This window comes from Populus trichocarpa, chromosome 5, assembly GCF_000002775.5.
Source record: "Populus trichocarpa isolate Nisqually-1 chromosome 5, P.trichocarpa_v4.1, whole genome shotgun sequence".
In the NCBI taxonomy this organism is placed as follows: Eukaryota; Viridiplantae; Streptophyta; class Magnoliopsida; order Malpighiales; family Salicaceae; genus Populus; species Populus trichocarpa.
In genome coordinates, this window is record NC_037289.2 from 2585967 (window position 1) to 2598192 (window position 12226).

The following is a 12226-nucleotide window of genomic DNA, read 5'->3' on the forward strand; positions in this document are numbered from 1 at the left end:
TCTTTTAAGTCACTGTTGAAAGTTTAAAATTAATACTATTTTTTTTCTCAATAGAATATTATACCGTTAAGTTAAGGTTTTAAGAAAAAAATAACATATGAAAAAAATATTTAGTTAAAGAAACATATATAAAATATAAAATAAATATATTTTTAAGTGAATTTCTGTCTTTTTAAAATATAATAGACATAAAATATGTTCTTTTTGTTTTTATTATTTTTATTTTTTATGTTTTGAAACAGTAACTAAATACTATTAATGCATAATTTTGTATAATTATTTCACTGTGTCAAATCTCAACTAATCACCAATGAAGTGTTGGTTTAGCGGTTAAAGCGTCGCTATATCCTTGCAAGGGTAAGAATACAAGTTCGATCCCCAGGAAACGCATTTATTGGGAGAGGTAGTCACGAACTCCGAACGAGATTAGTCTCATCCTTTAAAATAGTGTGAGGATACCCAGATAAAAACAAAAAAAAAATCTCAACTAATCCCTTTTCATGATTTTGAACTTGATACTTGTTGGTGGAAATTCATGATTCAAGAGTTTAGATTCTAATCCACGATGACTTAGCTTCCAACTTCCGCGCTACATAAAAAGTGGAGTCGAGAATACTCTTTAACTATTTAAAAAAAAAATGTGAAATTATATCTTAATTACTATCTAATTAATAGTAATATCAGCAACTACATCAATAAGAATAATTAATATCACCACCTCCTGATTGATAACATATTATATTTTCTATTAAGTTTCAATTCTTAGTTGATGTCACATTTTTATTTTTTATTTTTTTTATTTAATAATCACATGACTTTAGGTAAAGGGTGATGTTGCTTCCTAACAGCCACTAATATAAAAAAATTAAACTACCTAATCTATTTCGTTGAAAATAGATAGCATCTTGATTTTATTTGGACTGTGATCACTCCTTCGATCATCTCCTTCTATCTTAATTATGACTTGCTTAATATATATATATTAGGTGTGTGTATTTTCGAATGACTCTTGGCGGCACCGTTTGGGAACGCGGTGCAAACTGCGTTCCATAAAAATTCAATTTTTTTTGCTAAAAATTAATATTTTTTATATGTTTTGGATCGTTTTGATACGCTAATCTCAAAATTGATTTAAAAAAAAAACATCATTTTGATGTATTTTTGCACGAAAAACACTTTGAAAAGTAACCACAACCACACTCCCAAACAAGCACTAATAAATGGTTAAAATTGCCTATTATTTAGTGATAGTTTATCTTCTTTTTTTTTTCCTCTCGAAAAGAAAGATTAACATTTTAGTGAAAGAAATATTTTGAATGATTACATCTTTTATTTTGGAAAATCATATATATTCACAACAAATGGAAGAACTAGATGCAAGAAAACTCTTCTTCTTTTTTTGTCGAATAAAAGTCGGTGCAAAATTCACAACACAAAAATATAAAACTCATATCGTTGACCTGCTGCATTATCATTAATTAGCTCCAAGAAAACAATGTTTTTATTTGGAGAAATATATAGAGAAATAGAACTCTCAAGGGAGATATTAATTATATATTAAAAACCATTCAATCAAACAATTCAAATTGCTAAATAAATTTCCGAAAAGGTTTATATTATATTTTCTTATACATCCCGTCCTTAAAAATCTACTACGACACAACTACATAACTTTTTAGTTAACCATGGAAATGTTGAATTGTTGATACCTAATCCATGCATTGTTTCTTAGATTCAGACTTTACTCGCACGCCCAAGACTTAAAAAGGTGTTTAATCTTTTAAAATAGTGGCTTGGATTTAATTTATTGAATCAAGGATCACCTAAAATTTAAGTGAAAACGACAGCACCTGTGTTTCTTCCACGGCAACATCTATCGAAAGAGAACAAACTCGCCTTTCTATGTGATTTCACATACTCTAATAGCACTTGCTTATATTTTCCTGCAAAAAGTTTTCCAAGAGTAAAGGAGCAAGAACATCATTTGGTCTCGTTTTTGTTAGATATTAGTTAAAATTATAGTACAAGTAGAAGCATACCAATTGTTAAAAATTAAACACGCAGATAATTTTAAACCTTCCTCCTCTTATTCATATATTCAACATTTTTAAAATGAATATATTAATTATGATTACAGGCATAAATAACCACTTTACATGATAAGTCCAAAACTTAAGGACAAATCCTATTATTAATGACAATAGCAGAGACTAATCTAGGAAGAGTAAACTACCTAAATAATTATAGAGATTCTAATCTATTTTGTACAAGTAACAACAAGGAAAGAAATAAAGAAGGCAGTAATCTTGGAGCCTTAACAGATCGTCTGCCAACTAGGAAAGAATCACTCCAAAAATGTCAACACTCCCCAAACTGGTGTATAGATAAGAAAGATGTTAAAAGCTTGGTTAGACATTGTCTAGGTTAGCACATCAGTAAGCTGATCTTGAGACCGAATAATTATTGCTTCCAACGTTTCCTTGATAAAGTGTCTATCAACATCAACATGTTTAGTTATATCATGTAGGATTGGGTTATGGGTGATATTACATGTTGCCTTGCTATCACAGTATAATTTTATAGAACTTGTATGCTTAATGTGTAGCTCTTGCATCAGATTCTTGATTCATAATAATTCACATATTACCTTAGTCATTCCCTTGTATTCGGCTTTAGCTGACAATCTAGCCACCACTTCTTGTTTCTTACTTCTTCAAGTGACCAAATTTCCACCTATAAATATGAAGTATCCAGATATAGATCGTCGATCATTTATTGACCCAGCCCAATCAGCATCGGTACAACCTTTGGTTTTTAAGTTGCCTCTCTTCTTGAACAAAATTCATTTTTCTAGAAATGATTTCAAGTAACGCAAGATACAAGTGACGAAATTTATATGCTCTTCACTTGAAAAGTGCATAAATTAACTAATTATACTTAGAACATAAGCTAAATCAAGGGTTTTTAATTACAGTCCTGTCACAATGATCAAGCTCTTGAAAAATTTCCGCAAAATCACCATAATACATTGATAGAGAGGTGACCAGTCTGTTTAGTAAAGAAAGCTTTCTGATTCAATGAAAAAAGTTATGATTCGCCTGATTCATGATAGAAAGCTTTGACTAGAGCATTCCAAATTTAACATGTGGTGCGTAGTCGAATATAGTGCTTCATAATAACTAGTGACATATAAGTTAACAACCATCCTTTAAATTTTTAGATTTTCAGCGTATCATTTTGCATAAGAAGCATCAGTATCTATCTTGAAGAGGTTGAGGTTGTGTTTTGCTCATAATATATTCAAGCTTCTCACGTACTCCAACAGCATATTCATGATCCGGGACCAGACATCTTGTCAAAAAAAATTGTTTAATGCTTCAAAAAATCTTTTTAGATTTGGATATGTGTTGCTAGTGAACTTCCCTGCTAGAGGTCAACAAAATTTTCTCAACAAGTAACGATTTGTTGAGATACATAAAACAGAAGGTCCAATTGATTAGACGTAGAGCTTACTACGGTAGGTGATCCAACTTGACCAGCATCCCACACCCACAAAAAAAAAAAAAAAAAAAAACCCACTAGTGTAACAGGAGCCCTAATAGATAATCCATGACTATAAACACATTAATAATTTCTTCATACTTCATCAGTTCATCTCACAGTTGCTTTCCAAATCAATCAAGATTTCTTGATCAAGAGCACAGGGTCCTAATCAAAATAAAAATAGGATGTAGTCAAGATCTTGTTTTGGGGCCTTAAATAACAAGGCTCAGAGTCTAACTGCCTAAGGTTATAGTTTCAGTTTTGGTTGATCCGATACCAAGTCTAAACCAACTGGAAAAGAGAGAAGAAGCATAAATCTGCTCTTCGCTGACATGCGTTCAAAACGCCAAACATGGAAGCTCATGAAATAAATTATGTTTTTTCAATTATCAAACACTTGTGTTTTTGTGATTTGCTTCAAAAGCAAAAGCAATTACATGAACAAACACGGTGTTTATATACATTTTTTCCCACCATCTCAAGGAATATGATATTCTCTCTGTAACAAGTAAATGTAGATTTTTTTTATTCAGTTTTTTTTCCTATTTAATTTTAGATCTTAACCTTATTTTTTATTTTATTTTTAAATCTTCTCTATTTAAAGATTCTGATTTTTTTTACCTCAAAACACAAAACATGGTGGGTCCCTCATGAAATAAATTACATTTCTTCAGTTACCAAACACTTATTTTATATGGTTTGCTTCAAAAACAGAAGCAATCACAGAAACAAACACCGGTAACTTACATATATTTTTTTCCACAATCTCAAGAAAAATGATATTCTCTCTGTAACAAGTAATTGTAGATTTTTTTATTCAGTTTTTTTTCTTATTTAATTTTAGATTTTATTCTTATTTTTTATTTTATTTTTAAATCTTCTTTCTATTTAAAGATTCTGATTTCCCTTTTTTACAGAGGGTTAGTTTCAGATTAATTTAAAGGTTGTAATCCTTTTTAAAGAGTATATAATTAGAGAATAATTATCGAATGAATGCGGTTAGGGTTCTCGTTACATGCCATTTTCATGAAATTCTGCCTTCTTTGTTTTTTAAATTCTAATCTAATTAGGTTTAGCATGGAACCGGTAGAAATTCACATATACTAAAATCTAAATATAGATTTTTCTTCTCTCTCAAGTCATTTTCTGTTGCATATACGAACAAATGAAATTAAAGGTGTAAGAAACACCCCCCCAACTACGGGCCGGAACCAATATATAAAATTGCAAACGCTTCCAGCAGAACCCTTCACATTTGCTGGGAATATCTGAAAGAGACCAGACCATTACTTGCCCGAGCTCATGTTCTAAGTGCGTGGGCTCGGGCCGGCTCCTTACTCGAGCACGTGTTTCTTGGAAGTTTTTAATAAAAACAATGTAATTTTAATTTATATATATATAAAAAATAGTTGGATTAATCTGGTGATCCTAGTCTTAAACCGAGTTAACCATCGAGTCAGGTTTAAAAACTATAATTATTTATAAATAAATAAAAAACGTTTTTATATCTAGAGCTCTAAGAACTCTATATGCCCTTATGGGTGTTTGGTTATCCAAAGTTAAGGTATGTGCACTCTAGAGTTGAAACAAATTTCAACAACAAAGAAGTAGCTGTTCAACTTCATTTCAAGAGCTTGATACTTTATTTTTTATTTTTTCAAAAAACATTTTTTTATGAATAAGAACTCCGTCTGTTCAAAGTCATCTCAAGAGCTTTATACCGTATTTGAGAGTATAGTTGTAGTTATTTTGTAAAAATTATTTTTAACATCAAAACATTAAAATGATTTAAAAATACTAAAAAATATTAATTTAAAGTAAAGAAAAAGATAAAAAAAATTTAATTTTTTTAAAATTATTTTAAAACACAAAAATAAATACTATCGTTTCTTTTAATGTGTGAAGTACAAAATTCATGAAAATAGACGAGGTGTTCCAGTGAATTGGGAGTGAGTAGAATCGCAGATAGATGGTTGTGTAACTTACCGAAATGATTGATTCATCATTACTAGTGTTGCCCCGGCTCCATAAAAGTCAAAGCTGAGAAATTCGTTCTCGCATGGTGGACTGATCTAGAAAACGTGGGGTTCAGAATCAAATAAGATATTAATTCGGTGATTGGTAACTCAGTTAATCTACTGAAACTCGATTCAAATTCGATCAAGGTAATAGTAAGGAAAAAAATGAAACACTGTTTTTTTAATAAAAAGTAATTGATTTTAATTAATTTTAATAATCTTTGAATTTATCCTATAAACACATTTGTGACCAATCAGAGAGAGAAACCTCAAGCAACCGTTAATAATGAGTGGGTGAAAAGAACGGAGCCTGTGGACGGTGAAATAGTAGTAAAGATTGTTTTTTATAATAATATTTTTTATTTTTTAAAAATTTATTTTTGATATTAATTTATTAAAACAATTCAAAAAAATAATTAATTTAAATTTTGCAAAACCATGATTTAACCCAGCGCAAATCACCCTGAATATATATATATATATATCCTTGCCTCTGCGCGCCTCTCTCTCTCTCTCTTTTTTCAGCTCTTGGGCTTTTAGCAAGCAAGTTGATGTAAAAGGTCAAGTAATAGTTAAACCTAACATGGAGGTCTAATAAAAGCTATAGGTAAAGATTAGGTGGGTTAATTCAATTTAAAAAAAAAATAAGAATAGAAATTAAAACAACACCATTTAAAAAAATAAAAATTAACAGGATTTGAACGAGTTGACCAGATGAACTCCAAGTTAATTTCTTGATGTAGATGAGTTTGTAGAATCTAATAATTCTAAACTGGTGTGAACTTTTTTCATTGGTCTCATATGATGTTGCTCAATCCATGCAAGAATTAATGACAGCACAGATGTTGCAAATACTAAAATCTATAAATCACATCTGTTGCCTAACTTCAACAAATGATGGTAGGATATTCTAATAATTTCCATTAAACAAACGAGAGCTTAGCATTTCTTTAATGCAAAACATTGGTCACTGATGCTTGTATTTCTTCTAGTGACCTTCCTTTAGTCTCCGGCACCAGCATTACTGTGAATAAAAAACCGAATGCAGAAACACCTGCAAATATGATGAACGTTCCTGAAAAAGAAAAAAAAAAACAATGGGAAGAAAACACTCATTTGTAGTCATTGAGTTTGGAGCTGACATAAGGATGCAAGAGGAGGAGAAATGGGGAGGAGGCTGTCTCACCTGTAGAGCTCCATTCCAATAGAAAGTTGAAGGTGTAAGAAACAACCCAACTAGAGAACCAATATATTAAATTGCAAAGGCTTCCAGCTGATCCTTTCACATTTACTGGGAATATCTGAAATACAGACAATTATTTCACCCAATATGATCTACACAGCTTTTCATCTACTAAACTTGTTTCTTTCGAGTGAATGGAAGATATGCTAGAGAAAAGTTTTGTCTACCTCAGACATTATAATCCATGGTATTCCTGAAATGCCTAGATTGAAAGATACGAAATAAACCTGATAACAAGATCAAACAACAAATGTGATCAGGGGAAAAGTCGAATTCTGGAGCGAAAACATGAAGTTTTGAACGAAAGTAGTCTAATGCATTACCGACACTCCCATGAGTGCTAATGAAGATATCCAATAGTGATGGTCCTGCTACATGGTCAATTAATGTTGTTATGTCATCGAAAAAGGAAGAACAGAAAATGAAGCCAAGAAAACCGAATACGAGTAGTTCTATTAGACAGTGTTGTCGTGGAACCTGCAACGAGAACGAGAATCCAGTAAGCAAAGAACCCAAGCAAGTCCCAGCTGCAGAAACCTGCAACAAGTTTTATCATTCAGTTTTCTCCAGAGTTGACTATAATTTTATTTTCAACGCTCTTATCGTGGACCAAACCATCAAAAGCGTCCGCCTTCCGAATTTGTCAATTAAGAATATAGCCATAGTGGTTGACAGAATCTGCAAGAGAAAATGTTTGATTTTTGAGAGATGGAAGCATTCACCAATCTTGCATCAACAATGAAGGTTTTCGTGGAAAGAACCTTTACGATGGCCAATGTTACATATCCAGCTTTAGATGAAATACCTGTCATGAAGAAAAGGTAAAGAAAATAAATCACTCTATCAACAGTATATTACTGTATATCTTTATATACCTTTTTTTTTTTTTTTTTGAAGCATTGGAATGATCACTTACCAGCCAAAACAAAAATATTAGTCATGTAAAATGTATAGCCAGGTAACCCTGAAAATTGTGTGAGTGTCATCAGCCCAACTGCAACCTACACCATCAATTAATAACTCTTTACGGGTCAATGAATCATGTAGAAGTTGAAATTCACTTCAAAAGTTTCTAGCATGCAGCTCACAATGATTGGTCGAGCATACTTCTTCTGAAACAAGTCCAGAATTTTATTCTCTGAGAGAAGTTGAATAAATTCTGCATATTCCTGTAAAATTGCAAAGATCGCTTATCATTTACAGTAACTAATCTGGAAATGATTACGAAAAGCAAAAGAGTTGAGGTAAGAAGGCATGTTTCTGAAAAATTATTTCTTAGAAGGCAAAAAATATGATGCAAACCATTGGATGTCAAAAGGAACTATAATTCAATTTCTATATGTCTTGATTATAATTCATACATTAGACTTCAAATTCAGAAATTACTTTGATCTCAGCTGCTTCTGGAGAAATGTCAGCTTTCTTTCCTCTAAGACGCTGCAAAACACCTTCAAACTCCTTTTTACGACCATTCTTTAACTGCATATATAGCTTTGCTCATTGCTAAAATCTCGTTGTAGTACACATTAATTGACAACACAGAAGTTATTGAACTTACTAGCCATCTGGGGGACTCTGGGATGAAGAATAGACAAAGAATCTGTAGGAGACATGGAATGCTTCCTGATAAATTCAAAATCATAATAAGATTGTCATGGAATTGGCTCCGATAATCAGATTATACTCTCCGTATTACACCAGACTTAAAAACTCGTTTTTCTAAGAAATTAACAAAATAATGCTACCTATTAGAGCCAGTCCACGCCATTTTACAACCGAACCAATAAGATATACAATTGCTACTCCAGAACCAGTCATCCACTGTAGAAAAGATGGTAGCAAGGCAAGTACGTTAACAGACACACAAATAGCTATATTATTCCAAGATTTTGAATGGTAAAACGTACCGGATTGAATGTCATAAGTCCTCCTCTAAGATTCTTGGGTGTTATTTCTGCAATAAAAATATTTCCCTGTAGACAATGGAACTTAGACTACCAAGTCCTTTACGTTGTAAATTAAATACAAAATCTCGAAGCATGTACCACATAAGAAGTAAGAGCAATTCCAATTCCTTGCAGAAGTCTTCCAAGGTCAAGCAACCAAGAAACCTATCAGCATGCACTAAACATTTAACACTACAAATCTAGAGCTTAACTCTAAAACATACTAATGATATATTTGTATACATATGGGTACTAGAGAGCATGGGTATTAATTAAACATAAGCTGTAAAGAAAACGAAGTATGGGAGAGACAAGACCTTGGTGAATGCTATTGCAAGCCACCCTAAGATGAAGAAGACATTGATGATCCACATTGTCTGTTTCACAAGATTCATAAACATTGTCAGCTCAAGAGTTGAATAGGATTCAACAAACTAGACCCTAAAATGTTTTTTGATGTTCAAATGCTGATAAAATCTCACAGTTCTATGGCCAAAGTAATCGGCTGTCTTCCCGCTCATCAATGCACCAATCATTCCTCCAACAGCCAACATTGAACCAAAAACCGAGTACTGCATGTTATAAATGAAAAGGGACGTGATAAAATAACATGGTCTCCCTTAAATGAGGAAAATCATTCAAAATGGTAGGTTAATTAAGGGAATCAAGTGCAGGTATGAGGTATCTCACCTCTGCCATAGAGAGGCTCAAATCAGCTAAGACTCCATATTCAGCAGGGGACGAATATCCAATCTGGGAAAGAATTATTAAAAACAGAATTAGCTAGTGTTAAATTTAGAGCTCGTGTGCAACCACAATTAAGCTGTTAGATGAGCACGGTAAAGTTGATCAATGACTTGGTTAATCCAAGTGATCACAAAATTACCATCTTCAGTTTTCACTAATTTCTGTGGGGAAAAAATATAGAACCAATTATAAGTGCAACAGTAAAGGAAAAATATCATTAAAATGTGGTCAAGATTTTTGGTTGCCAGACTTCGATCCTCCATTTGTGTTCACAGGATATTAGCGATGGGAAATCTGTGCTGTTTGGAAATGAATTTCTATATATAGCCAAGTCTTTCTTTTGTTTTTCTTTTTGATGAATAGCCAAGTGCCTAATGTTTATCAACTCTCGGTGTCGCTTAAAGTGTCTTGCTTTAGCATAAACTTGAAAGTGGCAACCACACTCGAGTCCTTGTGGCTCTAATTTATTCAATTATCACGTAGTGGAGGGAAATTATCTCCATTGTATAGCCCTAGCCTTAACAAGTGTCTCGATGACAATGACGGCCGTGAAAATGGCAATACATGCAATGAATATTTGAGAAATAGAAAGAAAATCCCTAAGAAGACGACAAGAGTCTAATATTTATCAAAATACAACAATACCCCTGAACTAAAGGATTCAAAGATTGGAGGGACCTGCATCTCCATGAAACCACTATTTTCTTCACTTAAATTAGCAAAAGAAAAATTATTATATTTGCTGTCAAAATCTCTAAAGGCCCCCCAGGCCCCAACAAACATTATTTTAAAGAAATAACCATGTGATAGTATTTTAAAGAAACTCAGAAATTGAGAGAGAGTGAGAGTGTACGTACACAATAGCCAGAAGTGAAAGAACAAGTAGCTGCAACAATGGTGCTAAAAACAAGAAAACCCGTGGCAGTAGAGTTACCGTCAACACCACCGTTGCTACTTTGATGATAGTGAGGATCTTCTTGATCAGCAACCAGCAGAGGCCTTCTTGCTTGCTCAGATCCCCCCATAAATATCTTCTTGTTGGCAAGTGCTCTGAATGGGAGCAGTGCAAGAACAATACGAGCCAAGGCTTTCAGAGGAGGGTGAAAGAGAGAGAGACTCTTTGCCCATCCAAGTTCAAGACCGTGGTGATCGCTAATATAGTAATATGTGGTCCATCGATATAGCCATGTTCGGGAGGGCAGATGGTTTTGTTTTTTATATATTAAAATAATATTTTAAAAAAATATATAAAAATAAAATCTGTCGACTCAAGATTTCAGAAATCTAAATAAGACACGGTTAGGTTAATTCAAAAAAAAATTAATTTTTGTTCAAAACAACGTTATTTAAATTAAAAAAATAAAATAAAACACAGGACTAATAACTGTTTTCTTGACTCTTAGATTGTGTGTCTCGTGTGATCTTTGCATCCAAACTATTCTTAGAATTTGAAACTTTACATCAATCACCTGTTCCATCCTTGGTGGAAGGCATGGATTCTTCCACGTGTGTTGCATAATAAATTCAGGTAGAAATGGATCCGTGGAGGGGTGTAATATGACCCAATATTCAAAATCAAGGACCCAAATCAAAGCTTTTTTAAAACTAATGGATTGAATGTGACTCTTGTTAGATTTTAGGGACTTGAAACCTCTATTTCCCTTACTTAAATTAGAAACAAATTAATCTCCTTGCGGCCGAACCATCTCTAAAGGCCCACCGACAAACATTATTTTAGAGAACTGATCACACGATAGTATTTTAAAAAGAAACTCAGAAATTGAGAGATGACTGAGGGAGAGAAATTGAGAGATGACTGAGGGAGAGCAGGCGTCCGTAGACGATAGCCAGAAGTGAAAGAACAAGTAGCTGCAACAATGGTGCTAAAAGCAAGAAAACCCGTGGCACTAGAGTTACCGTCAACACCACCGTTGCTGCTACATTGATGATGATAGTGAGGATCTTCTTGATCAGCAACCAGTAGAGGCCTTCTTGCTTGTTCAGACCCCCCCCAACAAATTAATACATTCTTGTTGGCAAGTAGACAAGCTGGGAGCAGTGCAAGGACAATATGAGTAAAGGCTTTCAGAGGAGGGTGTGTGTGTGTGTGTGTGTGTGTGTGTGTGTGTGTGTGAGAGAGAGAGAGAGAGAGAGAGAGAGACTCTGCCTAGCTAAGGGTGCTTCGAATGGCCATCAAACATTAAACCGCATGGCTGCACCATAAAGAGGAAGGAAATTTCAAAGAACAGTCTGGCGAACAAGGGGTCCATGTATAGCATTGAATATTTGTCCATCCAACCAGTCAAATCAAACACTTATTGTGTAAGGAAGGAGCACCTGCTCACTCTTCTTCACCAAGGACTGGCTTGACTTGGTGTCATGCACAGCACCTTTCCACCCTTGTTTTGCAACTCCTGCAACCATCTGCCACTCCTTTTTCAATAAAAATGTCATTGGATGGTTGCATAATCCTTCCATTTACACCTTCAGACTTAAAGTGTCTTTGCCTTTTGTTATTAGACGGTCTTTTCTTTGCTCCTCCTTTGAGAACACGTCCTCTAATTGCACTTGTCGCGTCAGATGTACTCTCAACATGCCTGCCTCTTGTCTCGTTTCACCTTTTTCATGTGCTCTTGTGCAGTCCTTGTTCACCTATTGCTTGCTTACGTTTGACAACAGCTCATTTGTCACAGGACATCTCTTTGTTCCTCTCATTATTTTAGCTCTTT

At 33.6% G+C, this 12226-nt stretch overlaps 1 protein-coding gene across 2 annotated transcripts; it reads right to left on the bottom strand.

The window, feature by feature from the left end:
- Window positions 1-6267: 6267 nt before the first annotated feature.
- LOC18098839 (sugar transporter ERD6-like 5) lies at window positions 6268-11631 on the bottom strand. Of its 2 annotated transcripts, none has more exons than XM_006382593.3 (18): window positions 10355-11631; window positions 9441-9503; window positions 9233-9322; window positions 9068-9127; window positions 8850-8915; window positions 8712-8777; window positions 8550-8625; window positions 8363-8427; window positions 8191-8283; window positions 7893-7973; window positions 7721-7805; window positions 7566-7609; window positions 7420-7482; window positions 7282-7341; window positions 7128-7172; window positions 6972-7031; window positions 6748-6862; window positions 6268-6636 (listed from the first exon to the last, which is right to left on the bottom strand). In XM_006382593.3, exons 1-18 carry the CDS (start codon window positions 10520-10522, stop codon window positions 6512-6514), a joined length of 1425 nt encoding a protein of 474 aa, XP_006382655.3. In that variant the 5' UTR covers window positions 10523-11631; the 3' UTR covers window positions 6268-6511. The 2 variants fall into 2 exon arrangements, with proteins under 2 accessions (XP_006382655.3, XP_024456506.2); XM_024600738.2 differs by having other exon boundaries at window positions 7128-7175; window positions 10355-11627.
- Window positions 11632-12226: the final 595 nt, after the last annotated feature.